Here is a 27,015-nt window from a genome sequence, read left to right on the forward strand (position 1 = left end):
ATGAAGCAATTTATAAAGGGGTATACCATGTTAAAGGATCATTCTGGTGAGTAGGTTACAGGTTGTTAGAATTAACTGTGCTTATAATACTACTTCTACTACTACTGCTACTACTACTACTAATAATAATAATGATAATAACAATAATCACTTACAGTCATCCAAAAACCTAAAATCATACATTAATAACAGCACATATTTAAAAAGTGATTTAAAAACAACCTGTAATAAAATAGTAAAATAGATTTAAATGTAACATTATTATTAGTTGCAAGTTATTGAATGTATATGTTTTTATTGTTTTAATATTTATCCTCATGAGATTGTGCCCACACTTTCTCTACTGTGTTTTTAAAGGTGCAATATAAGTAATTTTATGATACTTTCTCTTTTTTTATTCTAAACTTGCATTGTCATTGACAGTTGTGTGCACACCATGCTAAACATGTAAATAATAGTGTTGTTTAGTATGTAAACAGATAAATAAAGAAAAAGAAGACATTTTCTTGATGGTTATTTTTTTACACACTTTAACACGCCTGACCAACAGAGGGCGATAAACACAACTTCCGCTCCTCGCACGGCTGACCAATGAGGTTCCGGGAAACTGGAAGAGTGGGCGGTACTTGAGCAAAAGCGAAAATGGCGGCGTCCTTAGATGATGATTTCGAGTCCAACAACCAGGATTATTACTCTCTGCTAAACGTCAGGAAGGAGGTACGTTTGTTGTGGGGTTTTCGCTGTGTATTGGCGATTGTTTGCTGTGCTTTGACTTTCGGTCACAAAAAGTGAACCTACCCGGTAAATCATCACCGTTGTGTGTGAATAGAGGTTTTCTCCATCAGTAACGTCATCATCTGTGGAGGCTGAGACCCAGAGCACCGGCTTCTCTGCAGAGAGACATGGACAAACACGTGTGTTTAAAAATGTCGATTGTATAAGACGATGCAGGAAATGTGTTTTAAAATGAACATTAGTAAAGATACAAGGTCTGGACCTACGGACATCTTCTCCTCAGGTTACCATGAGAGGCCTGAGCTGGACTGACCCCACTGTAATGAAAATACTATAAACTATGGTTTTTGACAAGTTATGCTTTAAAAACAGGAACAGTTTAACGACTGAAGTCTTCAAATATTACATTTAATTACATAAAACAAGGCATGTATACTGAATACATTCTTTAACATCTATTATTTCTAACATGCAATGTCTTTTGATATATATTTTGTTATTGTTTATCTTTGAGTATATATACACTTTACTGTCTGCGTTGCTTTAACACAGCTTGTGGTGGGACTAAGAAAGGAGTATCATCTTTAAACTCAATTTATTTGCTCTTATCTTGGTATGTTATGTTATCTTATTTCAACTCATTTGATCTTATCTCACCTTATTTCAGGATTTGTCAATCCTGGTCCCGAGGAGCCACTGTTAGATGTTGCCCTGCTTCAGCACACCTGATTCCAATATATGGGTCGTTGTGATGGAGCAGGCAAACATCTAAACCCCTGCATGCTCAACCCCGCCTTATCTTTTCTCAACTTATTTTATTTTATCTTATCTTATCTTTCAAAGCACCTGAAAACAAATTGCTCAGTCAACATTTTTTGCTGTAAGTGACTATGGTGGTGGAGACCAGAGGTCAAAGGAATACTAAGTCAAGTAGAAGTACTATTACTCAAATTAAACCTTACTTATGTACATGTATAATAACTGGTCTAAAATCTATTAATCAAAATAGGTCATGATAGATTAGTGTTGTGACTTTGTATAAATGACCCAAACTTCCATGTAATGAATGGAAATGACCCAAACTTCCAAATTGTTTAACTTTAAACAATTTAAACAACATTAGGTGAACATCCGTCAGTAATTTGTCTCACTGCTGCCACTCTTGAACTGTCAGGACTAAAGGACGTGCGACTTCTCTGAATTATTAAGGGACTGCATTGTTCACAGTGTCCCCCCTACAACAGATGGCTCGATATCACTTTTTGTGTCTGATATCCAATATCACAACTAGGGTTGCAACAATTGATCACCAACAATTGATTAATGGGTTTGAGTGTTTTTTCAAACGAGCTTTCAGATTTTTCAGCTTCTTACGTGGGAATCTTTTCTGGTTTCTGTGCTCTATATAACAAAGAAATCATTAAAACTGAATAATTTTGGTTTGTGGACAAAATAAGATGTTTGAGAACATCATCATTTCCAGGTTTGGTCAACATTTTCTGACCTTTTACAGACCAACAAGTACTCGATTGATCTTGAAAATTATCGACAGATTAATCGATTATGAAAATAATTGTTAGTTGCAGCCCTAATCCCCTTGAGTATTTACTTACTCCCCTAGAATTGTGATATCTTTACTAGCTTGATGAACAGAAACATCTAAAAGTGTTGGAAGTTCTGTTTATCATTTCAGCTTCATCTTGAGCATGTCTATTTGAAGGCTCATATTTTTGTTTTGTCCTGGTACATACAGCTCTATAAAGAAAATGTATTATTTTATTATCAACAGGGACAGCTAAATGTAGCAATTAACATAAAAAACAAACAGTCTATCTTCCACATGTAAAACATAATCTGCAACTATTTAATTTTTGTTAAATGATTAACTTTATTTCTGCATTAAGCAGCTGGGCTGCACAGGGCTACACTGTTGCTATACAAACCCAAAGCAATTTGAAAACCTTTTACAAACCAAAAAGTCAATCAATTAAACTCCAAAGCACATGGTAGATTAACCAGTAATGACAATAATTGCTGGTTGCAGTCCTGCCGGAGTGAAAGCTGACCCATCTGTAATTACAGGCTACATTAGAGGAGCTAAAGGCGTCGTATCGGAGGCTGTGTATGCTCTACCACCCCGACAAACATCGAAACCCAGAGCTGAAAAGCCAAGCTCAGCAGCTTTTCAACGAGGTGCGACAAGCGTATGAAGGTAAATGGAATCTAAATCATTCAGTTCAATGTTTTAATCTTCATTGTAAAAAAAAAATGTTTTGATATTTAAAAAAAAAAAAAGTTTACAGCGACTTCTGTGTTTCTCGTCAGTGCTGAGCGATGATCACTCCAGAGCCATCTATGATCTGTTTGGGAAGAAAGGCCTGGAGGTGGAAGGCTGGGAGGTGTGTATTCTCTCCTCTTTGTTCCCCAGTCGAGTGGTTTCGCCACCACATTATACACATTACACTGTTAATGCATTTTCATCAGCGATTATCTTATGACGACGATGTTGTGTAGGTGGTGGAGAGGAAGAGAACTCCAGCAGAAATCCGAGAGGAGTATGAAAGGCTGCAGAGGGAAAGAGAGGAGAGGAGACTGCAGCAAAGAACCAACCCAAAGGTTTTTGTCACTCACATTTACATCGAATAAATGGTCTCAATCGGTAGTTTCAGGACTTCAGTAGTATGTGATGTGAACAGTGTGACTGATAGCTGGAATTGTTCAGTATTCAAGGTTACATCTGTGAACTTGCAAAAACTTCCATGGCGCTGGTCAAACTGCAAATTCTGAGGCTTTAAAATGGGCGTTAGTTTTGTAACAGGAAGACAACGTCCACTTTTTATATACAGTAGGGTCTGTTATTCTTACACACTGGACCTCCAATTATTTACCACATCATGCCCTGCACCTTATTCCTTCTCTCTTCATTAATTATTTTAATCTCTTTGCATCACGCCCACATTTTTCAGGGCACCATCAGTGTCGGTGTGGATGCAACAGACCTGTTTGACCGCTACGATGAGGACTTTGAAGAGTTGCCAGGAGGAGGCTTTCCTCATATTGAGATCAATAAGATGCACATTTCTCAGTCCATCGAGGTAAAGCAGAACACACTGGCTCAGCATCTGCCCTGCACAACTACATGCTGTTCCTGAGCCAGAATCACTGTTGTGTTTGTCTTTTATCTGACGCCACTTTGTCTTCCTTCCTTCAGGCTCCTCTGACAAACTCTGACACCGCCGTGCTGTCTGGTTCACTCTCTACGCACAATGGAAATGGAGGGGGCAACATTAACATGACCGTACGAAGGGTTACATCGGCAAAGGGCTGGGGAGAGGTAAATACTGTGTTCTCAAAACCATCTCTTGCTTTTTGATCCAAATGTCTATGGCATGTCTTGAATAAACCTGGGTTAATAGATCTTTTTCTTAGCAGATATTTTTGTTGGTATGAACTAGAAGGTTCCACTCCAGGTTTAAGAAAACCAGGGTTGTGCTTCAACTGTAAGATTAGGTCACATGTTTTGTGCATGTCCAAACCGGAAGGAGGCCCTGCAGCAGATCTAGGACATGCTGTGATATTATATATCTCAGCTGGCCTGGGAACTTCTTGGTGTCCCCCCCTGGGAAAGCTGGTTGAGATGAGTGTTTGGGCCTCACTGCTGAGACTGCTGTCCCCGTGACCCTGATCTGGAAAAGCGACAGAAAACCAGACAAGTCAGGACAGGACTCTTGTGCATTTGTCTCTGCAGGTGGAGTTTGGTGCAGGAGACATACTGGGGCCACTCATTGGGTTAAAGGTGTTTCGCAACATTACTCCACGGTGGTAAGGTCCAACATTTGAAACAGAAATACTTCCTGTATTTAAACACAATGTTCTCCTCTCGACTTTAGTCTCTTCCTAATCCCGCTCGTCATTTCCTGCGCAGTTTCATGACGGCCCAGTGTGGTTTGCAGTTCTCTCCTCGAGGTCTGCGTCCCACCTGCTCTCTGATGACAGCGCGACACCTGGACCAGAACACCATGGGTTACCTCCAGTGGCGCTGGGGGCCCAATAGCGCCATGACCACCAGCCTGGTCCGAGACACAAAGAGCAGCCACTTTACTTTGTCTCTGCAGGTACACTTTCAACACTTTCACCAGGAAATGTTGACAGGGATGCATACACACTGCTACTTACTGTCTCTTTATGATGAATACACATTGTACTGTTACTGAAAATAGCTGTACCTAACCTCGCATGCTTCTGTTGTTGTTGTTTTTCTTTTTCTTTTAAACATTATATGTCTCTGGTGGACTCCAGCTGGGTGTGGCTCACTCCTATATGATGATGAGTTACCAGTACAAGTTCCAGGATGAAGACCAGACTAAAGTGAAAGGCTCTGTCAAGTATGTCTGTCTGTACCAGCTGGTTTTAAGAGAGATGAGAGAATACATGATATTGCACAAAAATACACTCCCCAGCCACTGTGTTAGGTGCTTGTTGATGCAAATATCTTATCAGCCAATCATAAGGCAGCAACTCAGTGCATTTAGACATGTTGACACAGGCAAGACAAGCTGCTGACGTTCAAACTGAGCATCAGAATTGATTAACCTCTGCATATTTTTCGACTGTAGAAGAAACCAGAGTACCTGGAGAAAATCCAAGTCCTGTTATACCAGGACATTCTATGACCCACTTTCTATATTAGCTATTAAAATGATCACTTTAAAACCAAATGTCATTGAATTTGGGCTCTTCAGTTATACAACTGACTGGTTTCAACAGGCAGGGAAATAGTAATGACAGGACATAAGCAGCTTATAAAAATCAGTACACAGCTAAATAACATGGTGGAAATGTATAAAAGTAAGTCATCTAATTGTCAAAGAAATAAAGCATTCAATGCAACTGAAGTTGTTCAAAGTGCCATTGGAAACACATTTGGGCCCTAAACATTTTTAATTCAGTTGTATTGACTGTTTAATTTACTCTGTCCCACTCTGCCTGTGTTATTGTCTTCAGTAATTGCTCAGCTCCATCTCTTCACCTCTGTGTCCCTGTCGCTCCAGGACAGGCTGGTTTGGTACTGTGGTGGAGTATGGAGCGGAGAGGAGGATCAGCAGACACAGTGTCCTGTCAGCCACCGTCAGCATCGGCGTCCCACAGGGAGTCACACTCAAGATCAAGTACTGACCAGCCGCCGCATATGATCTCAGCCTCAATCCGTGTCCCACTGATAATCTCATGCATGTGGCATTCTCTGGTGTTTCCATGCAGGTTGGCACGTGCCAATCAAACGTACCTGTTTCCAGTCCACCTGACAGACCAGCTGCTGCCGAGTGCCGTCTTTTACGCTACAGCGGGACCACTCCTGGTCTACGTGGCCGTCCACAGACTGATCATCATACCGTACTCACAAGCACAGAAAAAGCAGTGAGTACAACCCAAGACCATGTATAAATAGACGTCAAAAATCAAAATGTTGGACAGTGCTGCCCCTCCACCTCAAAATCAAAGCTCTCTTTGGTTTCCACATAGTTTCTGAAACGCAGAAACAAGGAGGTACATTTAAACCAGGTTCTGCGCGGTGGTCATGCACATATACATACATAACTGTTCCTTCATTAGTTTTATTTGAATAAATATTGAGTTTATTTGGTTAATTTTCATATGGCCGTAACGGACACTTTTTTAAACAGACCTACATTACAATATCAATCACTACAAGAGCAAATATGTGCATAATTTAGTGACACATTTACAGCCATGTCTGTAACACCTAATAAGATGTTTGGTAAAGTTTGAGGACCCTAAAAAACCTCAGTTTCTTACCTGAAATTATGCCCACCAGCATTTCTGCTTCTCTGCTCGAGAGAGATAGTGAGGACTTTTAGGTTTGGTAACATTAGGCCTTTTGTGCCATAACTGCAGCTCACTGTGTTTGACTAACTCTACTTGTTCATGGTTCAATACTTTAACACATTTCCTTTATCTCTGAAAACATATCATGGTCATTTTATTATGTAACACAATACATTTCTTACATAACGTTCCTTTTTCTAGTGATTTACTTTCCCTCAAGTAGCTATTTCTCCCTAATCTTCCCCCGCCGACGAGGGCAGATGCTCGGCTTTTAATTTGAGTGTGTTCTTAATACAAGAGGAGTTCTGTTCATGTCTCTAATGAATCCCTGAATGCGGGTGAATGGTTGATATCTGCTTCATCTCTCTCCGTGATTTTTAGAGAGCTGGAGCTGCAGAAGAAGAGCTCGGCCACAGACATCGCCAAGAAGAAGCAGGAGGCCGAGTCTACTGTGAGCACTCACACAAACGCGCAGTAATTCAGAGTGCAAGTGTGTATGTGAGCTGTCATTGTTTCAAGGCTCAGCTCTCCTCATCTTGTCTGAAAACCTCTCTCCTCTCCCCAATCCTATTCTATTTCAATTTCCTCCTCCTCCTCTGTCTCCCTGGGCTCCTCTGCAGGTTGTGCTGATGCAGGAGTCTGTGAGGAGAATCATAGAAGCAGAAGAATCCAAGATGGGTGAGGGAAAACACACACACACACACCACACAAACGTGTGTTTATATCTTAGTGAGGACATACCATAGACATAATACCTAACCCTAAAACCAGGTCTTAACACAGAAAATGCCTTGAACGTCCCCACAAGGCTAAAATGTTCCAGAAAAGATAGGTTTGCATTGCAACAATATAATGCATTCCCTAGATTTTTATCCGAACTTTTACTAACTAACTAAATGCATTATCCTAACACTTAACTCACCTAACCTTAAGCCTTAAACTAAGTCTTCATCTTTAAAAAGCCCTTTAAAGTTGTGGGGACCAGCCAATATGTCCTCGTAACGTCAGATTGTCCTCACAAAGACACAAAGGTTAGAATAAAAATTTGCACTCACAGCCGACTACAGACGCACACACAAACGTGTTTTTATATCTTGGTGAGGACACACCATAGACCAGTGTATGACTCTGGTTCTAAGGTGCAACGCCTTAACAACTGAGCTAATTGAGGTAACGTGACCAAGACCGTTTTTTTTTTTTTTGTCCACGTCCCATGCTGCGGACCATACAAAATCTCACAGAAGGCCTTGATTGGCCCGCAGGCCAGACTTTGGCCCGCAGGCCAGACATAATACATTCCCTAGCCCCTTATCCTAACCTTGACTATTACAACTAAGTGCCTAACCCTAAAACCAGGTCTTAACCCTGAAAAGGACGTTTAAGGTCATGGGGACCAGACAAATCGTCCCTGCAACACATTTATTGGTCCCCACAAAGATATAAAAACATTTACACACACACATTCTTGTAAAGCACTCGTAGTGAGGACACAGATATATTGCATTGCGACCCTTATCCTAACTTTATCCTAACTAACTCATATTGTCCTCACAAAGACGGGTATTAATCAAAAATTCCACTCACAGCCTACTACAGACACGCACACACACACACACACTCGCCCACAGACATTACACCAGGGTGAGAAACTGAGAATCTTTTTAATTTGCAGCCAGTAAGAACTTGGTAGTAATCCAAAAATGTAATTTCAACACATTTCTCATAGTTGCTGTCAACAGTGTTATTATGTCCTGTAAACTGTAGCTTCAGAATTCTGTTTAGCTAAGTCGAACTCCACATCATCCTCCACATCCTCCTCCACCTCATCTGCCACCAAGCAAGAGATAATGATGCAGCTCATCTCCATGCTGTAGTGTTTACAGGAGCCATGCTCGTCCTGTGCACACTCGCATAAATCAAAACTGTGACATCGGTGTGCTAATGGATTTCATGTGATATTAATGTAGAGAGTGCTTGTGAGTATTTGAGGAGACAGCCATCGTGTTGTTTATCTCACACCAACATAGTCGCATGTAGCGATGAGACACTCGCTGATCACGGTGAATCTTCATGGTTGGAATAATTGTGAATGTTGATAATCATAGATTTTTTATGTGGGTGACTTGAAAATACTCGCTAGGGATTTATTTTATTTAAGTGCCACAAGGGAGAGCCTGAATCTTTCCAGTCATTGTATGACCTCATAAGCTTGGTTCTCAAACTGAGGTACGTGTACCACGTGTGGTACACTAGCTTCCTCTGGTGGTACTTGGAGGAAAATCAGATTAGTGTCACCTTATGTCTTGCTCCATCTTAATCAAATTTCACTATACCAGTGTGTAAAGTATATGTGAGGAACCTTTGATTTTTATTGTTGTTGATATTAGGAATAGGGCGATTTTAAAAGTTTATATGAGGACTATCCTGACCAAAATAATTGCAATTAAAGATATTATTGCGATAAACTGAAAAAATGTGTTTTAATATACATTTTTTTTAGAATCTTAAACAGGATACATATTTATTAGTGAAAATGTCGGCGAGTTAGACAGGATTTTCAAGTCACTCATGTAAAATCTAGATTTTCTTTTTTTTTTTATTCATTCACATGCCACGATGCAGTTATTGTAAGTGCTTTTTACAAGCGATAATATCGTATATTGTCCCATCACTGGTTGATGTTGTTATTCTGCTTCATGAACAGCGATAATAATGTAAAGTAGTTTGTAACCTGTATTAGCTGAACACGGGCTCTGTCAAGCAATACTATCAGACCAGACTGAGGGAGCGTTTGTATGTATACAGCAGCAGTGTGAGGTAAACCTTGAAACAGTTCAAGATATTTGTTCAAAATCGTTCAGCCCTATTAGTAACTAGATTATCTGTTTCCTTTGTGTTCGTAAGCTTTCAGACGATTAATCCTCTTATATAGTCTAATAAATGTAGACTACTGACAGAATACTCCCAACACTTCTGCACACAAATAAAAATACTACTTTAAAGCATATTTTTAGAAATCATCACAGAACACTAAAGGAAGATTTTATTTTACACATGTAGGAAGATTTTACACATGTGTTGTAAGTGGACGATGCTTTTACAATCTTATGGAAATGTTTTATCACCGTCCAGGCTTGATCATCCTGAACGCCTGGTATGGAAAGTTTGTGTCCGACACCAGTCAGAAGCAGGAGAAAGCAAAGGTGATCGACGTCACTGTTCCTCTGCAGTGTCTGGTCAAAGACTCCAAACTCATCCTCACAGAATCCTCCAAGGTGTGTGTTTGTGTGTGTGTGTGTGTGTGTGACTGTGTTAGTGACCAGCACTAAAAGATTATTGAGCTGTTAGATGATGACAAAAATGTTCAAATCATGGCTTTTGAACATTGGTAATTGGTTTTCCTTTCCAGATGAGAAACAGATCTTTTACATTTTATCATGATTTACTGTGTTTAATATTCTCGTTGTTTCTTTTTTATCTTGTTAAGTTCTTTAGTGCTATACGTGCTATAGAAATCAAGTTGACTTGATTGACTAATAATGATAATGTGTTATAACTTGATATTTTATGTTATTGTGACTAACTTTATAATATATTAACAAAAACACTATAAATTACTTAAGTATAACTTTATAGTGACATAAATTTAGATTCCTACGCAATTGCCGTGCACCAGATTATGGGCAGGCCATGGCGAAGAGGAAAGGAATTGGGCTTGTAACCAAAGAGTTGTCAGTTCAAATCTCTGGACGGGTCAAGACCCGGGGTGCCCCTGAGCAAGGCATCCAATCCTCATTGCTCCTACTGTGTGTTCACTGCTGGTGTATAAAAAGGATGGGTTAAATGCAGAGGTCAAATTCACGACCTCTAATTGATGTGCATGCAAAAATGGCTCCACACACACCATTTTCTATATTAGATATTATTTGGGAACTTTTGCCTTTATTAGATAGGACATGAAGGGGGAGGGCGGGGCAGACATGCAGCAAGTGACAGCAGGTGGAATGGAACCAGGGTCACAGCACAGACCATGGCTCATCGGGCACCAGCTGTACCGACTGAGTTATCCAGCGTTCCACCATTTCCTCCTTGACTCTCCCTCAGCCAAACTTAGCGGATTTAGGTGTCATATTAACGTAAAAAAAATGTCATGTTATTCAAGATTCAAGAGTCTTTATTGTTAGTTCTGCTCTGTGTACAGTACATACAGAGGATCGAAATTTTGTTTAGTTTGGCCACAACACACGGTATGCAGTGTAGAAAAATATGAAAAAGAACAAAAATATACAGAATGTACAATATCTACAATAAGGTGTTTTGTGTTTAAATGTATTTACAATAGTAGTGCAAGAAATAAAGCAGCATTTGTGGTTGAGCTTCACAGTCTTCAGTACAACTGCACTGTTGTAACATGAAATGTTTGACATTATGTGTTCAATTCACTCCTAACATGAAACATTATGCTTTATGACGAGATGATTTATCATGTCAGCACATCATTTGAAATGTTTCAGGTTGTAATGTGTTAAATAATCTCATAATGTGTTTACAATGAAATTAACGATTATTTGCATAATCCATTAATCTGATGTTTATTTCCTCGATTAATCGTGTACCTGTTTTAATTATTGGGGAAAAAAAAAAACCCTGAAAGGGATTAATTGATTATCACATTAGTTTAATTTAGTAATTGATTTCACGTCGTTAATGTGATAGGGATTCTTTTTCATTTTTCTGGCGAGGCAAACAAAACGCTTGTGTAAACAAAAACCACAAAAAGCTACAAAGCAGTTTCATGATCTAAGAGGAATATCTGTGTTCAAAAAGCCATTAGTGAGAACTGCATCACCACAAAAGGAGTTCTTTTGTCAAACGGTTGTACTGAAGCATTGAAAACATTAAATAAGCTTTAACCACTGCTTAATAAAAAAGCAAAACCATGTTAGGGAGTTATAGAGAGCATGGACAAAATGGTGGACTGGAATCACGTGATTTTGTTCAGTGAGACTTTTCTTCTCTCTTTTGTTGTTTTCAGTGTTTCTCTGATTTTGTTCTGAATGGTAGAGTTTTAGAAAAGTAGAGGAAAGACCAGAAAAGTACTTTGCATCGTCCTACACCAATTTGCACATTGAGTTTTCCAACTGAACTAAAGACAATGTGCGTGTTTGCATATGAATGTTTCCTCTGTGTGCAGGGAGGGCTGCCAGGCTTCTACGACCCGTGTGTAGGAGAGGAAAAGAGTCTTAAATTACTGTACCAGTTCAGAGGTGTGATGCACCAGGTCATCTCTGCTGACAATGAGCCTCTACGGATACCCAAGCAATGTGAGTGCACATCCACTGAAGTCTCCTGTATTGTCCTGTAGCTGACGCAGACTTTATATATAAGAATAGACAAAGAATTCTGGTTATAAAAGTGAAGCCCGGGAAGTAGGATGGAAGGAGCAGCTAGCCACCAGGGGGCGATACTGCTACTTGCAAAATAACTCTGTAGCTCCATAGCCTGCTGCCCCCACCCCCACGGACTGTACTTCTGTCTGTCCCCCCTCCCCTTCATTTGAACTGTTCTTTCACTTCCCATAGTATGACTGTTGTGCACTGTAAATCTTTTGCACTCATTTATTTATACACTTAACCATGAGGCCATAAGTCACCACAGTGTAGTTCTTTGTTCGTTCTTTTTTTTTGTTATATTCAGTTATTTAAACTTAGTAAGTTAGTAATTTTAATTTTTTTTTCTATTCTTTTTAATCTTTCATAGCCACACACAGCACCTCACCTCCAGAGTTTTAATTATTGTTTGTTTATTAATGTTTGGGCTGACCGGGTTTTAGAGACTGCAGTTTCGTTCCCACCTCATGTGCTAATGTGTGTTGGAATGACAATAAAGAAAACTGGTATCGTACCAATCTGTGTACCAAACCTTCACATCTGTGAATTCCTGGCTTCAAATCTCATGTTTTGACACTGGAACACTTGATCCATTTTATATAGAGTCTGTGGCAGCTGCTCACGTATTAACACCTATATGCATGCATGTATTGTCAAATTATAGAGTGGTTAATCTTATAAAAATATATACGTTTTTGTCTTTTCAGCTCACAGACTTGAGTCTGCACCGTAGGAGCTTGACGCAGAGAAACAGACTTTTGTGTCAAGAGAGGATCCCGTGAAGTGAGAGTGAAGAGTGGACAAGTCAAAAATAAGTGATGTTTCTCTCCCTCAGTACATTTTAGGGATGAGCCAATACTCAGTTTCCGTACTACTGCCCAAAAAAAACAATCTGACGTGATCCTTAAAACTCTCAACGCGATGTAAGTGCTTCACTAAACACAGGAAAGGTGGCGTAAAGATGTCTGCCGATTATGTGTTTGAAATGCCGGGTCAAAGCCAGGTGGTGTTTTATTTATTTTTTAAAGAAGTACAAGACTATGTTGAACCGATATCAGTATCTGGCACAAAAAAAGTGGTATTGAGCCATCCACAGTTTTCTTTTCTATCATGATATTAGTGAGTCCATTCATCAACTTCTTCCCTCCTTCTCAGACCACTGTTCAGCAAAAATATAGAAGTCGGAGTTTCTTCGCTGAGTTGCTTCGTGGTGTCACCTCCTGAGTCTCTAGTCGGCTTCACGGCTGTCACAGCTGCTCAGATATCTGCCGCCTGCTGCTGCTGCTGCTGCAGCTGCAGATCACAAATTGGCCCAGAACGTGGTTTTACATTTGCACGACTCGTAGTCTCCGCAGACGTGATGACAGTTCCCTTCAACGGTGAGCTCAACCTGCACAGATTCATTTAAAAATGTGTCTCGACATTTGTTATGTCAGGTGTACAGAAATGAACCGTTACCCTTTATCGCTGTAGCCTGTGTTGTGTGCGTGTGTGTGTCTCCGTCTCCGTGAGCCTGCTAACATTATTCATGTTCATGTTTAGATTAGAACGTTTCATGTTTGTGAACCCCGAGGCTGGCCCTGTGATCCATGTTTTATTTTAATTTTTCTGCTTTAAAAAAAAAAGAAATGTATCGTGTTAATTTATTATGCCTTTCAGTGACACGTCTGTTTCACTGGTGCTGAAAACGTCTATCTGTGAAGGTTAGTGTTTGAATTCAGGGAGAGGACTAACTCATGGGAGGGGAAGTGAGAATGATTTCCTTGAGTGCAGAGACGGGCTTGAATTTATGATACAGATTCCATGTGAGTGTTTATTGGTTATCTCTATGCAGTTGCAGCCAAAACTGAATTTTTAATGGCGATTTAAAAAAAATGTGAAGGCTTTTATTTGTGCATCTCTGGCAGAAAGTTAGCGATGACAACGTTTGCTCCTGGTTTGGGTTTGAAAGACATGAATGGAGAATGTTATTCTTACTGTGGGGGGCGCTGTTTGTTATGAAGCAGTCAGTGTGCCACATTTTACTAAGGCTGCATTTACACTGCAGGTCTTTATACCCAATCATGATATGTTGCCTTCGTCCGACTTGCTTACATTGTCTTTCAAAAGTGACCCGTGTCTGGAATCTGCGTTTACTCTGGTACAGAGTGGGCTTGTCTACTGACCTGGTGATGGTTATTTGGCCAAAATGGAAGTGAAAGTGATGATATTTTGCCACAAATGAAACCTCAGCATAAATCCGGTGGCTTGAGCCCTCGTCTTGTGATTGTGCATAGTGTCCACATGTGTCATTTGTGTGCCATTGTTGCATTTCTTAAGGACAGACACAAGTCACATTGACAGGGACATTGCACAAATGCACAAATCTGATTCATATCAGATTCAATCCAAATCTGACAATATTTGAATCTGTGTGCTTTTTTTCTACCCTCGATTCGTCGATAATGTCTGATTTTTGTGCTGCACCGGAGGAAAACATCAGAACTGGGTCATTCGCACCCTGCGGCGTGAATGCAGCCTCAGGCACATACACACACTTACACAAGTTCTGTGTTAAAATCTAGGAATATATCATTATCTTTTTTTTGTACATAATTGGAATCAAATTCAAATGAATGTGTCTTAGTATGTAAGAAATGGACAATGATGCATATAGTTTATTCTTAATTTAAATACTACCAGCCAGTAAATACTGTTTATGTTGTGGAAAAGGGAACTATAAGTGTAGATCCTTGTGGATCTGTTTTTTGGTTCATGTGGGATTACTTCTGCAAACTACAGGGCATCCTCGAGTCTCTGGGGGAAAGTGAAGTGAAGTGAAGCGGAGACACTTTCCAAAACTTTAAACTGTAGTCATATATCTTACATATAGCCTCTTTATGAATTGTATGAGATGCTTAAACCATATTTTTCCAGCCAGCATTATTATCCCTGACTGTAATGACTGGATGACTATGACCTGGATGACTGAGACACTCCCTGGTCAACATTATCCTCACTCAGCGAGTCACTTTTTGTTGTGAAGTTGAGATTGAGAAATAGAATATCCTATGATGCACTTTCTGTTGAGATATAGTCGTTGTAGCACAGACGTTTCAATGTTTAATCCTTCTCATTAACACTAAACTGTAATCTGTGTCAGTAGTTCTAGTGGTTTTAGCAGAAGGTGGACCTGAACACTGCGATCGGATAAAAAATATTTTACTTTTACTCAACATAAAAGTAATATTTTGCATATTTATAAATACTGTATAATACTCTATTTACCTACAGTTTGTGAGTTGTGTCCAGTTGATGTGCACAAGGTGCTAAAGCTAGAAGGAGATTTTTTTGAACTCCCATAGGTGATTCCTTCATTTAACTTCCTCCCATTGATTGTGATTTTGCCATCAGTGATGTATGTTTTGGCCTGGGTCACTGTTACAGCAGCCATTATACATCTATCTGTAGTTTTCGTCTCCTCTTTTAAGTATTTTGACAGGACTTCTTACCTCTGGTGCCACTACAAGGCCAGCAGAAAAACTGCACCCTGCTGTTACTTTACTTTAACACATCGTCCAAACTGAGCCAGGTTATGTAAATGTCCTGTAAACACTTTGTCATTAACCATGAACAACATATGCTGTAATTGATTCTGAGAGCATTATTGAAGGATTGACCTGTTTTTCCTCAAATAAAGTGATATTATTAAAGACAATAAGCTAAAAAAGTTAAAATGGTAACTCTTTATTTACAATAGTTTACAATAGTTTCACAGAAACAGTTTGCACCACAGTACAGACAACGCTTTCTCAATAAGTGGATAAGAAAAGCCAGGATTGGAATCAAGGAGCAAGATCACAATGAGCACTGTTGACATTATTAAATCCAATGTCTTTATGATGCAGATTAATGTCAGGGATCCTGTGCCTGAAGGTGTTTTTAAGATTCGCATCAAGACATGAATGTCCTGAGAAAGGTCGTAAACACAGAGGTGATTGCTGGGCACAAACCAGTTAACCAACATTTGCAGAAACCAGCAGACGATAGAATTAACCACTTTAGTTCTTACAAGCCAAGCGTTCATTCGGAGTGTTAATCGTTCCTTGGTCGAGTCATTGATTCTGCATTGTAAAAAAAACCCGTCCTGGACTAATATCCAAGGTTCTGAGTCTAAAATCTGTCACTTTTCAGTATGGCTTTTATATAATTAGTAACAATACCTAGCCTAACAGCAGATGGCACATGTAGAACAAAGCTTTAAATTTTCCTCCAGGCTGCAGCAAGTTTACGGAAGACAATGTCCTAAAAGGAAAAACTAACATTTTGTTCCCACTAAACTTGCTGCACATGGAAGTAACTGAATACTGCAGTGAAAAGTTGAGCGAGAGTTGTAAAGAGACCAAGGTCTGTTCTTCTGATCTGACCCTTAACAGACAAACGCAAACCTCAGGGCTTAGCTGAGATGAGTCATAGTAGCACATGCAACACCGTCACAGTGTTAACCATTCAGACAAACACACTCACATGCATAATTTCAACTGGACTCTTATCTTATCACTCTTCTCACTACTGTTCCAGTTTAGATAGCTTTTCTCTGCCAACAGGACGGCGACAGGAGTTCCCTTTTATAAATATTTGTCTCTGAAAACCTTGTCTTGTGCGTGAAACATCTGCAAACTAAAGTAGCTTTAGAAAAAACCACAAAAAAAACCTGTATTTGTGAATAGTACAGCTTTAACATGAGCTGAACACTTTCACTGAATATTTTGGATAAATCTCGAACATTATGTGTTTTTTTTAACTATAAAATAACATAAGGAACATCATTTTAACATTTTTGGGGAAAACAGCATGAGGAACCTCCACATATGGCAGAGTAGCTTTTTGATTCCGACAAGTAGCCGAGGCTGGAAGACGACTTGTGAAAGAAAAGAAACAGGCGTTTAGTTGGGTCATATGGGCTTTAGAACCTCAACGATGTCTCTTTCACAGTGACTTAAATAACACAACATAAAGAGTTTAAGCAGATACAGCCTCTTGTCTCTTATCCTACACCTTTGTTCTATTGGATTATACCTCAGCTTAATACTATAGCACCATCTGAAGCATTTTACACAAGACTTAACTTGCCATCTCATCCGTTTGAAGGGTGAACTGTGTAACATTAAAAGAGGCATCGTAAGAGACGTCGAGTTCCAGTTTCATCAGAAAGGACAAACCTGTCAGATGGATTTTAAAACTAAGAAAAAAAGTGAGAAAAAAGTGCAAACAGTCTTTCCCACAGAACCCAGCATGCACCAGAGTGGGTGGCAGTTGTGAGGATATTCTCTCTACTCTCCCTCTCTCTATGGCAGTTCAATTGTTTCCAGTGTTCAAAAGACACCATATTCCAACAGTAGCAGTTTGCTGCTATGCTAACGTCATCTACAGACAGACTTCCATTCAGTGATTGCCTTACGCAGAGTCTGTAGGGAAGCAGAAACACACCTTAGTAATTCTATTCTGTTTTCAAACGGACTAAGGGCTTGGGATAGGTCCACAAAAGTGTATATAGAAAGTGGCTGAACACGAGGGACAGAGAGACTGAGAGGTCCAGGACCTGATACAGAGGAAGGATCAGTCCAAACGGCGGAGGAGACGCAGAAGAGGAAGTGTTCAAAGTTCAGGATGCGGCTCGAGGTCAATCCAGCAGGTGTTTGCGCGGGCCTATGCGTGAGCGGTGGGAGCGGCGGGCGTCCGGGACTCCGTGCAAATCCCGGCAGCTCTGGCAGATGTATGACTCTGGCACGTGGCTCTTGCGGATCTTCGCACAAGAGAGGTGGATCCAGGTGTTACACTTGTTGCACTCTATCATGGCCCGACCTGCAAAAGGCTTCATGCAGAAACATGTGACCAGGTCCCACGAGTCGTCGTCTGGTGAGCAAAGAGAGAGAGAGAGAATCCACTGAGTCCATGTCGTGTATATGAATGTCATTCTATATGAATGTTTAATGTAGTTTAAGTTAAGTTTCTCTGTGTAAAACATGCCTCTTTCACAGTATAATTTGATATAGGCTGCACGCACTGTGTGGAGAGGAGGGGCAGATGAATCAGCTGTGACTTTGTGTGTGTGCCTGATGTCTGTGTATGTGAGCGAAAGAGAGGGGGGGATAAAGCTGCGTGGGCAGGGAGAAGAATGAGCAGAACAATATGTAGGGATGCTTGACGTCCACCCAACAACATCCCTGCTCACCAGATAGTTCACCTTGTGTCATGTTTAACAGGCAGCCACAGTGTAGTGGTACTCTTGTCTTTGCAGCGAAAAGACCCGGGTTCAAGTCTTGGTTGGAACAAGGGCCTGTCTGCATGGAGTTTGCATGTTCTCCCTGTGTGTGTGTGGGTTTTCTCCAGGTTCTCCGGCTTCCTCCCACAGTCCAAAAACATGCAATATGGGAAGTAGGTAAATTGGACACTCCAAATTGACCATAAGTATGAATGTGAAAGTGAATGGTTGTTTGTCTCTATGTGTGGCCCTGTGATGGACTGGCGAACTGTCCAGGGTGTATCCCGCCTATCGCCCTGTGTCAGCTGAGACTGGCAAAGCACCCCCCACAACCCTCTGGTGGAGGATAAAGCGGTAGATAATGGATATCAATTACACACACCAATTTTTTATTCTGAGGAGCCAAAACTGTGTTGAGTTTAAAATGTGGTTAACTGTGCAGCTCTAATACACACTGATAAAAAAAAACCTCACCTGAGTCTACCATGATATCCTCGTCCTCTCCCGATCCATCTTCGTCCCTGAACACCACCTGTTTCCCCTGGCGGAACACGGTTCTGCTTCCTGCTAAGCCCTCCACCTTCTGTACCTTTACAACTCCTTCTTCAAGATCTCGACCGTCCCAGGATCGACGGTCATCCTTGGGCTCCTCCTTGCAGAGCACAGGGCTAGGCAGACTCTGAGGGTGAAGTGGAATGCTGAAATCGTCTTCAGGCTCTTCTTTGATCGTTCGGCCCCCAAAGGACACAGGGACCCGCATCTCTGCATCTGTAGGTGTCGAGTGGGCCAGCTGAGCCTCATTTTCCTCACACACTTGATGCTCCCTCTCCTTCCTCCTCTTCTTCTTCTTCAGCTTGTCAGCTTTCCTGCGGTCATCTGGGTGGAGGGTAGTGAGCTTTTGCTGCAGAAGAGAAAACAGAGGCATGTCTGTCAAAATAGAGGACAGAGAACACAAACTGTGAGAAAGCCTGATTAGACAATAATTTAACTAACATCTTTCTTGGCATGACTGGACAGAGTGGCTCCTGGCTGTGGACGCTTCCTGTTCCTGTCTTGAGGGACCTTTGGGGGGCGCTGAGGGCACGAGGGTGATGGTCCAGGGGTCCAGCCATCACTGTCAGCTGTGCTGCCTGTACTGTTGGGGGGACTGGAACTGCTGCGCAGTGGAGAGTCCTGTAACAATGGTGGAAAAAGAAAAAGGAAATCACATACGGAATAAAGTGATGAATTCAACAACATCTACCAACATTAATGCAATAATAAGATGATAATAATTACCAATTTATATGTCGTCATTGGACTAAGCATTTGTTTGATTTTAAAGCCCTGTGTATGAGTGTGGCACCAGACTTAAAATCTATCTTTACTATCAAGTGCAATGTTTTAAGCAGATATAATTAAGTTAAATTCAATTTATAAATTTCCTGATTTAAAAATGTAATTGCAAAAAACTTCTGACATGCAAATTCCTGTTGGTAGCAGTTCAAATTGGGAGTGCAATTGCCAACACAGAGCACTTGATATATCAAGAACTTCATTTATAATGCTCGGAATACACTTGAAAATCTGTGATTTCCATATGAGTTTTGCTTGATATGCAACTGCCCGTACCAAGCCACCATGTAAAAAGACACAGTGACATAGTGTTTGAAAATTGAGGTTAAAAGAAGCTCAGTGCTTTCTTTTTTACTCCATACAAACATGTTTTCTAAAAGCACAAAAATTATTATCACCAATCTATGCTACTGCATGTATAAATGACATTGTAGTAAGATAATGGCTGCACATTTGGTCTGGTTCCTTCAGAGATTTCTTCCTGCTAAAAGGGAGGTTTTTTTCTCTCCACTGATGCCTAGTGCTTGCTCATTGTGTGAATTGTTTGGTTTCTTTTCTCTCCCTAATATTGAAAAGGTTTCTGCTTTACAAATAACATTTAATTAAATGAAAACTAAAACTGGTACGTGCCTTTTGACATTCAGTGATCTGTGCTTCTATATTTCTGCTTGATTTTGGTGACCTCCACCATTGTATTAATGTATTGGTAACTGTTAACTTAACAATACATGTTTTGTGTAAAGGAACTGAACGCTTCATTTACTTACCTCCTGGGGGTATGGGATGTAACCGGCGTAAGCCAAGACAAAAGTGCAAAATTTGTTAAAATCCTCCACCGTCCTCCTCCTCCTGTATGGTGGACTGAAATCCTGAAACACAGTCAGCGATGGAGAGGTTGGCTCAATCAAAACCGGCACATCCCAACATGGCGTTGTTACAACGACAACTGACCGTCACACAGCCATGCTATGCAGACCGACATGGAACAAAACAGCCAACAACACCGCAGACAAACATGGGTTAAAGTTCCATCAACTACATTAGCATTTCTTTGTGGACTCGCCTAAGAACCTCCATACCAACCCCCATCGATGAGCTCGTCTAAAAATGGCAGCTAACGTTGGCCAAGTCAAAGTACTTGCTGCTAACAGGCTAGCACCTGGCGAGTGATGTTTCACTGTCAAACCAACTTTGCATGTCCACAAATGAATTGATTTTAAAGGCTTCCAATGTGCTGACGAAGAGTCAGTGTTAGTCAGTTGTCGGGTGGCAACAAAAGCACATAACGTGAACACAAAGCTTAGTTAGCCAATGTTAAGGAATGTTTTCTTATCGATTCAGCTAACGCTAGCTTTCACCAGATCAACACATCATCAGGGTGAAGTAAAACCAATGATCAATAATTAAAACCTAACGTTTTTCGTTTTAGTTGGGAAAGTTGACCATTTGATGGGAACACAACCAACGATGCAAAAAGTGTGTAATTGTCTAGTTTCTGCTGCAACAGCTGACATTATGTAAACATTAGCACAGCAGGCTAGTGCTAACTAAGCACTATGCTACCACACCGGTAACAAAACCTCGGGGAGGTTGACGTTTGCTAACGTCGTTAGCTCGTGGCTGCAAACTGTCTTTTTAAAACACTTACCTCCGACTGAAAAGCGTGAGATGTCGATGGGTCGATGTCGCCCATCTTTACCGAACTCTCCACCACCTGGTCTTGTGTCGAGAGCGTGACAGGCTTCAGCAAACGTGCGACTCGACGCCACCGTAAACACCGATGTTACCTCGCTAACACCCAGCGTTAACGGTACATATGCTAAACTCGAAGCAACAGTGCCGTTCACTTAGTTTGCAGCAAACCGTAACATGACCTGGGACGGCGACACCTGGGTACCGCAAACTGAGCGATAAGTGTTTGGGATTCAGCGTTGTTAATAAAGGTGCGTTCCGTGAATCGAGAAATGTACTACTCCATGTCCATCAACCTCCTGTCCGGTATCGTAACCGTTTCATCCAGTTTACTGACTGCTGTTGGGGGAGCGGTTTACTTCAGCTGTCACCAGCCTCCTGCTGCCCCCTCCTTTCTTCGTCTTCTTCTGGGCATATAGGTGCCAGCAAACAGAGGGGTGCATTACCGCCCCCCTTAGGTGAGCAGCGTTTGCCGGTTCTATATATCTACCAGCCCAGAATTGTTTTTCCATGACTACTTATAAAAAAAAAGATATAAAATCAACTTTACAGGGCATTGTTTTCGTAAATGTACCAAGTCTAATTTGGTCTAGATGACCGTAATGTAATAATTGTCGGAGGTTTCTGCCTATAATCCTGCGTGGTTAAGATAGCCAAATTGTATATATTTTAGAACATATTCCATTCTACAGTAGGCCTACTACCAATAATAGTTAACATAGTTATTTTTGCCTCATGTGTGTCATTAATGGTAATCTCAATTTGAAGGCCTATATAATACTCAGGCAATGATGTAGTGGACCGTTGCATGAATACACTTGGCAAAGTATTTTACTTGTAATACTGAAATCACATTTAAAAGTGAGCACTTCTTTACTATGGAAACAGAAAAGTTAACATAGTTTTTTTTTTCTCATAAGTTAATTTTGTAAGAATTTGTGACATCTAATAGTGAGACTGCAGATTGTAACAAACGGAGGACTCCTCTCTTTCCCATCCCTTTCTCAACTGCGTTGGGAACAATGGTGGCCTTTGCATGAAAAAAAATAAGTTTTCTTCTCCTAATAATTATTTTTGGCAGGCTGTTCAATGACTTCATGGTTGAAGTTCTCAATCACAGCTCAAAGTTCTTGAAAAGAAGTCATTCTTTTTTGGTTGGGATGTAAGTTTTTGTTTCAAAATGGCAAGTGCATTCTGTGGCTGGTTTGTCTGTTGGTCCTGCTGTAGGAAGATGGTGGCACAAGATGGTGGCACAAGGTGTAAAGGAAGGCCTTTGCCTAAAGTACAAATAAAGTAAATGGCTCATTCTAAACCCAAATTAGGTTTGTTTTAAATGAAGTTTATGCGTACACAAAAGATAATGTGACTCTAATTATTATTATTTAATTTATAATTATATTTATATATTTTTAAAAAATGGTATTGTTTAAATATTTACACACTCAGCTCCACTCTGATCACATACGTTGGTGTATACAGTAGAACAGTATTTCTGATTTTCCTCCAAGTACCACCAGAGGACGCTTGTGTACCACTGGTGGAACATGTACCAAGGTTTGAGAACCATGGATCTAAATCTGATAACTAAAGTCGGTACAACTCATAGCCTATTTTCTTTTTGTTTGAGATTAATCTATGTTTTTTCCCCTCATCATTTCCAGCCGTTAGATGGCGACCTTGCTAATGCAGCGTCTCACAGAGTCTCAAATCGATAGAAGAAGATTTTTTTTAAGCGGAAGTTCATGTTGTCATTTTCCGATGTTTTGAGACTGTTCGCGGGCGGTTCGCTGCGTTTTGAGACCAGTATTCTCTGTTTCTGCAATAAAATGTCGACCAGCAAAATGCTGACTTTTCGGAGCTTCCTCACGGAGCGGTTCACCAGCGTGGCCGTAGAGATATTTGAAGAAGTGGGAAACATTGTGGAGGAGTTTCACCAGGAAAACATCCGACTGCGGAACATCCTGCACATGGTGCTCAGTCCCGAGATAAAGTTAACGCACATAGGTCTGCCTCTTTTCTCTTATCTTAACTCAACAAAGTTTGTTATATCAGTGTGAAGTTAATGTGTGTTTCCATTGACCTGAAAACAGGATGGCTAAAGTACTATTAACGTTGTCGTTTGTTCTGACAGGTAAATATTATTCATTCAATTGAAATGTATATATAATATTGGATAATACTGGCACTGGATTTGGTCTATTTTATGACGCTCTGTAATGCGTACATTTTATAGCTACAAAATTGATAGAACAAGTTATTAGTTTACAATTTAAAGGTCCAGCACTTAACTTTTAAGAGGGGTTACTGTCGGAAATTGAATGTACTACCCATTAGTAAGCTTGTTTAAATGCATAAACTCTAAAAAAAAAATACAAATCTGTTTTTCTTAGCCATAGAATAAACCTTTTAGATGAAATTAAGGCAAGGGCCTTGCTTTACAGAGGCAGACATATTGTGCCACCATAGCTGTGTTTCTACCGAGGGGAATGATTCAGTTTGGTACAGTACAATACATATTTTTTTAGAGCTTCCATTAGGAATAAATACTACTAACTGGCCCTAACTGTTTCATTCTATTAAAAGGGTATGGTATGGTCATGGTGCAGGTAGACCTGCTCCACCCATGATTGAACGACCGAAAAAACATAACTCCCTTGTGATCGCCCCACATTATTTTCTTATACAAAGCTTGACGTCTTGTTGAGACAAAGAGTTGTCACTTTCAGTGTTGTCATTCGTTGTCATTGCACCAGTTCGACGCCACACTTCTGTGCTGTGACCCTTTACTCACATAATGTTACTCTAGCAGTAAATGTTTAGGTGATTGTGCTTCAACTATGTGTTTATTTTAAGTTACATTACGCTTTTACACTAAACAAGTTACTACCCAAATATATAAATACTCATTTATTCCTAGGAGCATTGAAATCTACGAATTATTAAACATTTTAAATGGTACATTTATTTTTGCTTCTTCTTACAATATTCAAATCTTGAATCCTCAAAACTAAAATGTTGATTATATATTAATCATTTAATGTATGTGGAAAAAGTAAATGTTTCTTATGGTAAAATAATTACAGCTTGAAGGCCAGTATTGTGTCTGCAGACTACTAATTCTCAAAGTGAAGCAAACATGTTTTGTTATTAAATTAAATTGTTTTTTACTTTTTCGCCTCACCTACAATAGATTTCAGTAAACAAACCAGTGCTAATCGAAGATCAGAGGTCACAACAGTTGCCGCAGAGGAAAGGGAGCAGCCACCTGAGCTGAACACTGGAGTGGACTGGGAAATATCAGAGCCGCTGCCAAAGATGCCTAAAGAAGAGCAGATTGAATATGACATAAGTTTTAATTCAGAGCCAATACAAGAGCAAGGTGGATCTGACAGCACAGTCACCCCAGTCTGGGTGAAAAATGAACCAGAACAGGAAGATGAAGACATGGACGCTGAGCCTGAAATGTTTACTGTTCAAGATTTGGAGACCATTAGGGACTCTTCAGATACTGCTTCCGCTGACATGAGTTACAAACATGATGACAGTTCCCTGTCTAACTTGGGTGAAGTCTCAGAATACTCGCAGCTACCCAGTAATGAAGATGGTGGAAGTGGAAGTCTGGAAAGCCAAATAACTGATTCACCAAAGGAAAAGGTAAGCCTGACGAAACATTGATGAATAAACCTTTCTATGGAAGGTTGAATGATGTCGTTAAACACTTAGCACAGCTTTACAGAGTAAGGTGGTAATTGTCATATAAATGTTACTCATAATAAGTAATTGTTGGTCTTTTATTTTAAAGTGGAACTTTCCTGGTCTCTCTTTCGCATTTTTCTCTACGGAGCTCCCCCTACAGTGTTGGAGTACATATTTTTATGATGACTACTTTATCTTCACTGTTGGAAAAACTTGCCCCTGACACTGCTTAGCTTAAGGACTTGAGTGTATAATGTTTTTGTCCAAATTGCAGAATAAATAATATTTGTTTTTCTTTTCCTGGGTGCAAATTAAAATAGAGGATTTTAAAGACAGGCCTGCAGAAAACCCTGCTAGAAGAACCAAGGTAAGATGACGTCAAAACTCTTAAATTCTTGACGCAGTGCTACTGGTTTGCTTACACTGGACTTGACATGAATCTGTTTGATACAGGTCGATGCCCACAACATCTATTGTTACAGCTTTACCGGACTACAACTTGTTTTTGGCAAGGCTCACTGAAGTCTATAAGGATTTTCCAGACGATGAGAAGCCTTTGATAACTACAATGGGCCTCACAGCAAATGTGAAAATGGTGGACTGTGCTTTTGGTAAAGTGCCTGTAGGTTCTCCTCTGTCCTACCAATGTCCCGTGCCATCCGGTCAGGATTATAAACCTCACAAAGATGCTCCCCATCAACCATCACTTCCCCTGCCCTATAACAGACTTGATCCAGAGTACATCTCCTGTACTCTCACTCTCCTCGAGCAGGAAATCTTGAAAAACATGCGTGTCACTTGGGAAGCAGCTAACAGACTGGCGTACTCCACATGTGAAAGCGAGTTTGTAGAAGAGCTACGCAAGCTGCGCTTGACTTGCCGTTTTAGGGAGATCTGCAAACTCAAACCAGAAGGTGGGGAAGTGGAGCAATTAATATCAAAAATACGGAAAGGACCCCCCATGTACAAGATGGCGCTGATTGACAGAGAGACGAAGAGTGAAGTACTTCGGGAATACTGTCGACGTCTGTGTATCAGCTGGTACCCCTGTGGTTTGGTTGTCCATCCAAATGCTCCATGGTTGGGGGCACTGCCTGATGGATTAGCATACGACCCTCAGGAGAAGCACTCTTTTGGGCTGGTGCATGTCAAATGCATTGGGCTCCGTAGCTTTGTGAACTGTGGGTTCTTGGTCTGTTGGGGCGGTGTCATGAAACTGCAAACGACCCACGAGTGCTACTGGCACATCCAAGGAGAGATGATGGTAACGGGTGCATCGTGGTGTGATCTGCTGGTCTGGTCCAAAGAGGACCTAATTGTTCAACGCATCTACAGGGACAAAGGTGTGATTGAGGTCATGAAGAAGAAGTTGCCAGATTTCTTTTTCCGTTACTATCTGCAAACTCTGTTGCCACAGCTTGATGCCACAGCTTGAGTGTTATTGACTACACGGTGTTCCCTTCCCTTTTATCAAATTGTTAACAACTGAAATGTGACAAAATTTCTGACCATTGATGTTCTACTGTAATTATTCCATAATATCATTGGGCTACCTTTATTGGTAGTTCCCTCAAGTCTAGTCTACACAAAGGTATTGTTTTTGTTTGTATAGTCAAGTTTATGTTTTGTTTGTTAGCCAGGGATACTTTGTTTTACACTGAAAAGGGTTTGGTTGTGTTTTTATTCAACCCGTTTATCACTCATTCATTAATCTTTATTGTATTTCTATTATTATCTTTTCAAAGGCTGCATCTACAGATGTGTATTTTATAAAGTAATTTATTGCTAAAGTTATTATTGATTCCTTAAACAAAGAGGGTGGTCTGTCTCATCATGATTGGGTATTGTTCAGTCAAGTCAATGCAAGTGTTAGTAAGTATCTACCACAGGGTTCAAGTGTGGACATAAAAATAACTCTTAAGCAGATTAAAAGTGACATCCATTGATATTGTTTGAAGTCTAAGAAATAAAACAAAAATGAAAGGTCTAGATTGCTCACTCTGGCTGGTCTCTGTTTGGACTCCTGCAGAAACATGGAAGCACAAGACAGTGGCATCAATGAATAAAGCCCATAGTACA

General features: G+C 40.4%; 3 protein-coding genes across 3 annotated transcripts; 2 read left to right on the forward strand and 1 right to left on the reverse strand.

The window, feature by feature from the left end:
- The first annotated feature begins 617 nt into the window (after positions 1-617).
- LOC122768271 (dnaJ homolog subfamily C member 11-like) lies at positions 618-12,847 on the forward strand. Its single transcript, XM_044024147.1, has 16 exons — positions 618-717; positions 2,818-2,947; positions 3,061-3,134; positions 3,250-3,351; positions 3,702-3,830; positions 3,947-4,069; positions 4,484-4,557; positions 4,661-4,850; positions 5,035-5,120; positions 5,787-5,903; positions 5,995-6,150; positions 6,961-7,030; positions 7,200-7,257; positions 9,712-9,854; positions 11,774-11,903; positions 12,677-12,847. Exons 1-16 carry the CDS (start codon positions 643-645, stop codon positions 12,700-12,702), a joined length of 1,683 nt encoding a protein of 560 aa, XP_043880082.1. The 5' UTR covers positions 618-642; the 3' UTR covers positions 12,703-12,847.
- Positions 12,848-15,679: 2,832 nt separating this feature from the next.
- Positions 15,680-21,646, reverse strand: phf13 (PHD finger protein 13). Its single transcript, XM_044024148.1, has 5 exons — positions 21,197-21,646; positions 20,316-20,417; positions 19,207-19,386; positions 18,688-19,114; positions 15,680-17,864 (listed from the first exon to the last, which is right to left on the reverse strand). Exons 1-5 carry the CDS (start codon positions 21,239-21,241, stop codon positions 17,632-17,634), a joined length of 987 nt encoding a protein of 328 aa, XP_043880083.1. The 5' UTR covers positions 21,242-21,646; the 3' UTR covers positions 15,680-17,631.
- A 1,355-nt stretch (positions 21,647-23,001) lies between these two features.
- On the forward strand, positions 23,002-26,923 carry LOC122767672. Its single transcript, XM_044023095.1, has 4 exons — positions 23,002-23,244; positions 24,431-24,894; positions 25,257-25,303; positions 25,390-26,923. The coding sequence occupies exons 1-4, from the start codon at positions 23,067-23,069 to the stop codon at positions 26,369-26,371; spliced, it is 1,671 nt and encodes a 556-aa protein (XP_043879030.1). The 5' UTR covers positions 23,002-23,066; the 3' UTR covers positions 26,372-26,923.
- The last annotated feature ends 92 nt before the right edge of the window (positions 26,924-27,015 follow it).

The sequence above is a fragment of the Solea senegalensis genome, linkage group LG4 (genome assembly GCF_019176455.1).
Source record: "Solea senegalensis isolate Sse05_10M linkage group LG4, IFAPA_SoseM_1, whole genome shotgun sequence".
Taxonomy (NCBI): domain Eukaryota; kingdom Metazoa; phylum Chordata; class Actinopteri; order Pleuronectiformes; family Soleidae; genus Solea; species Solea senegalensis.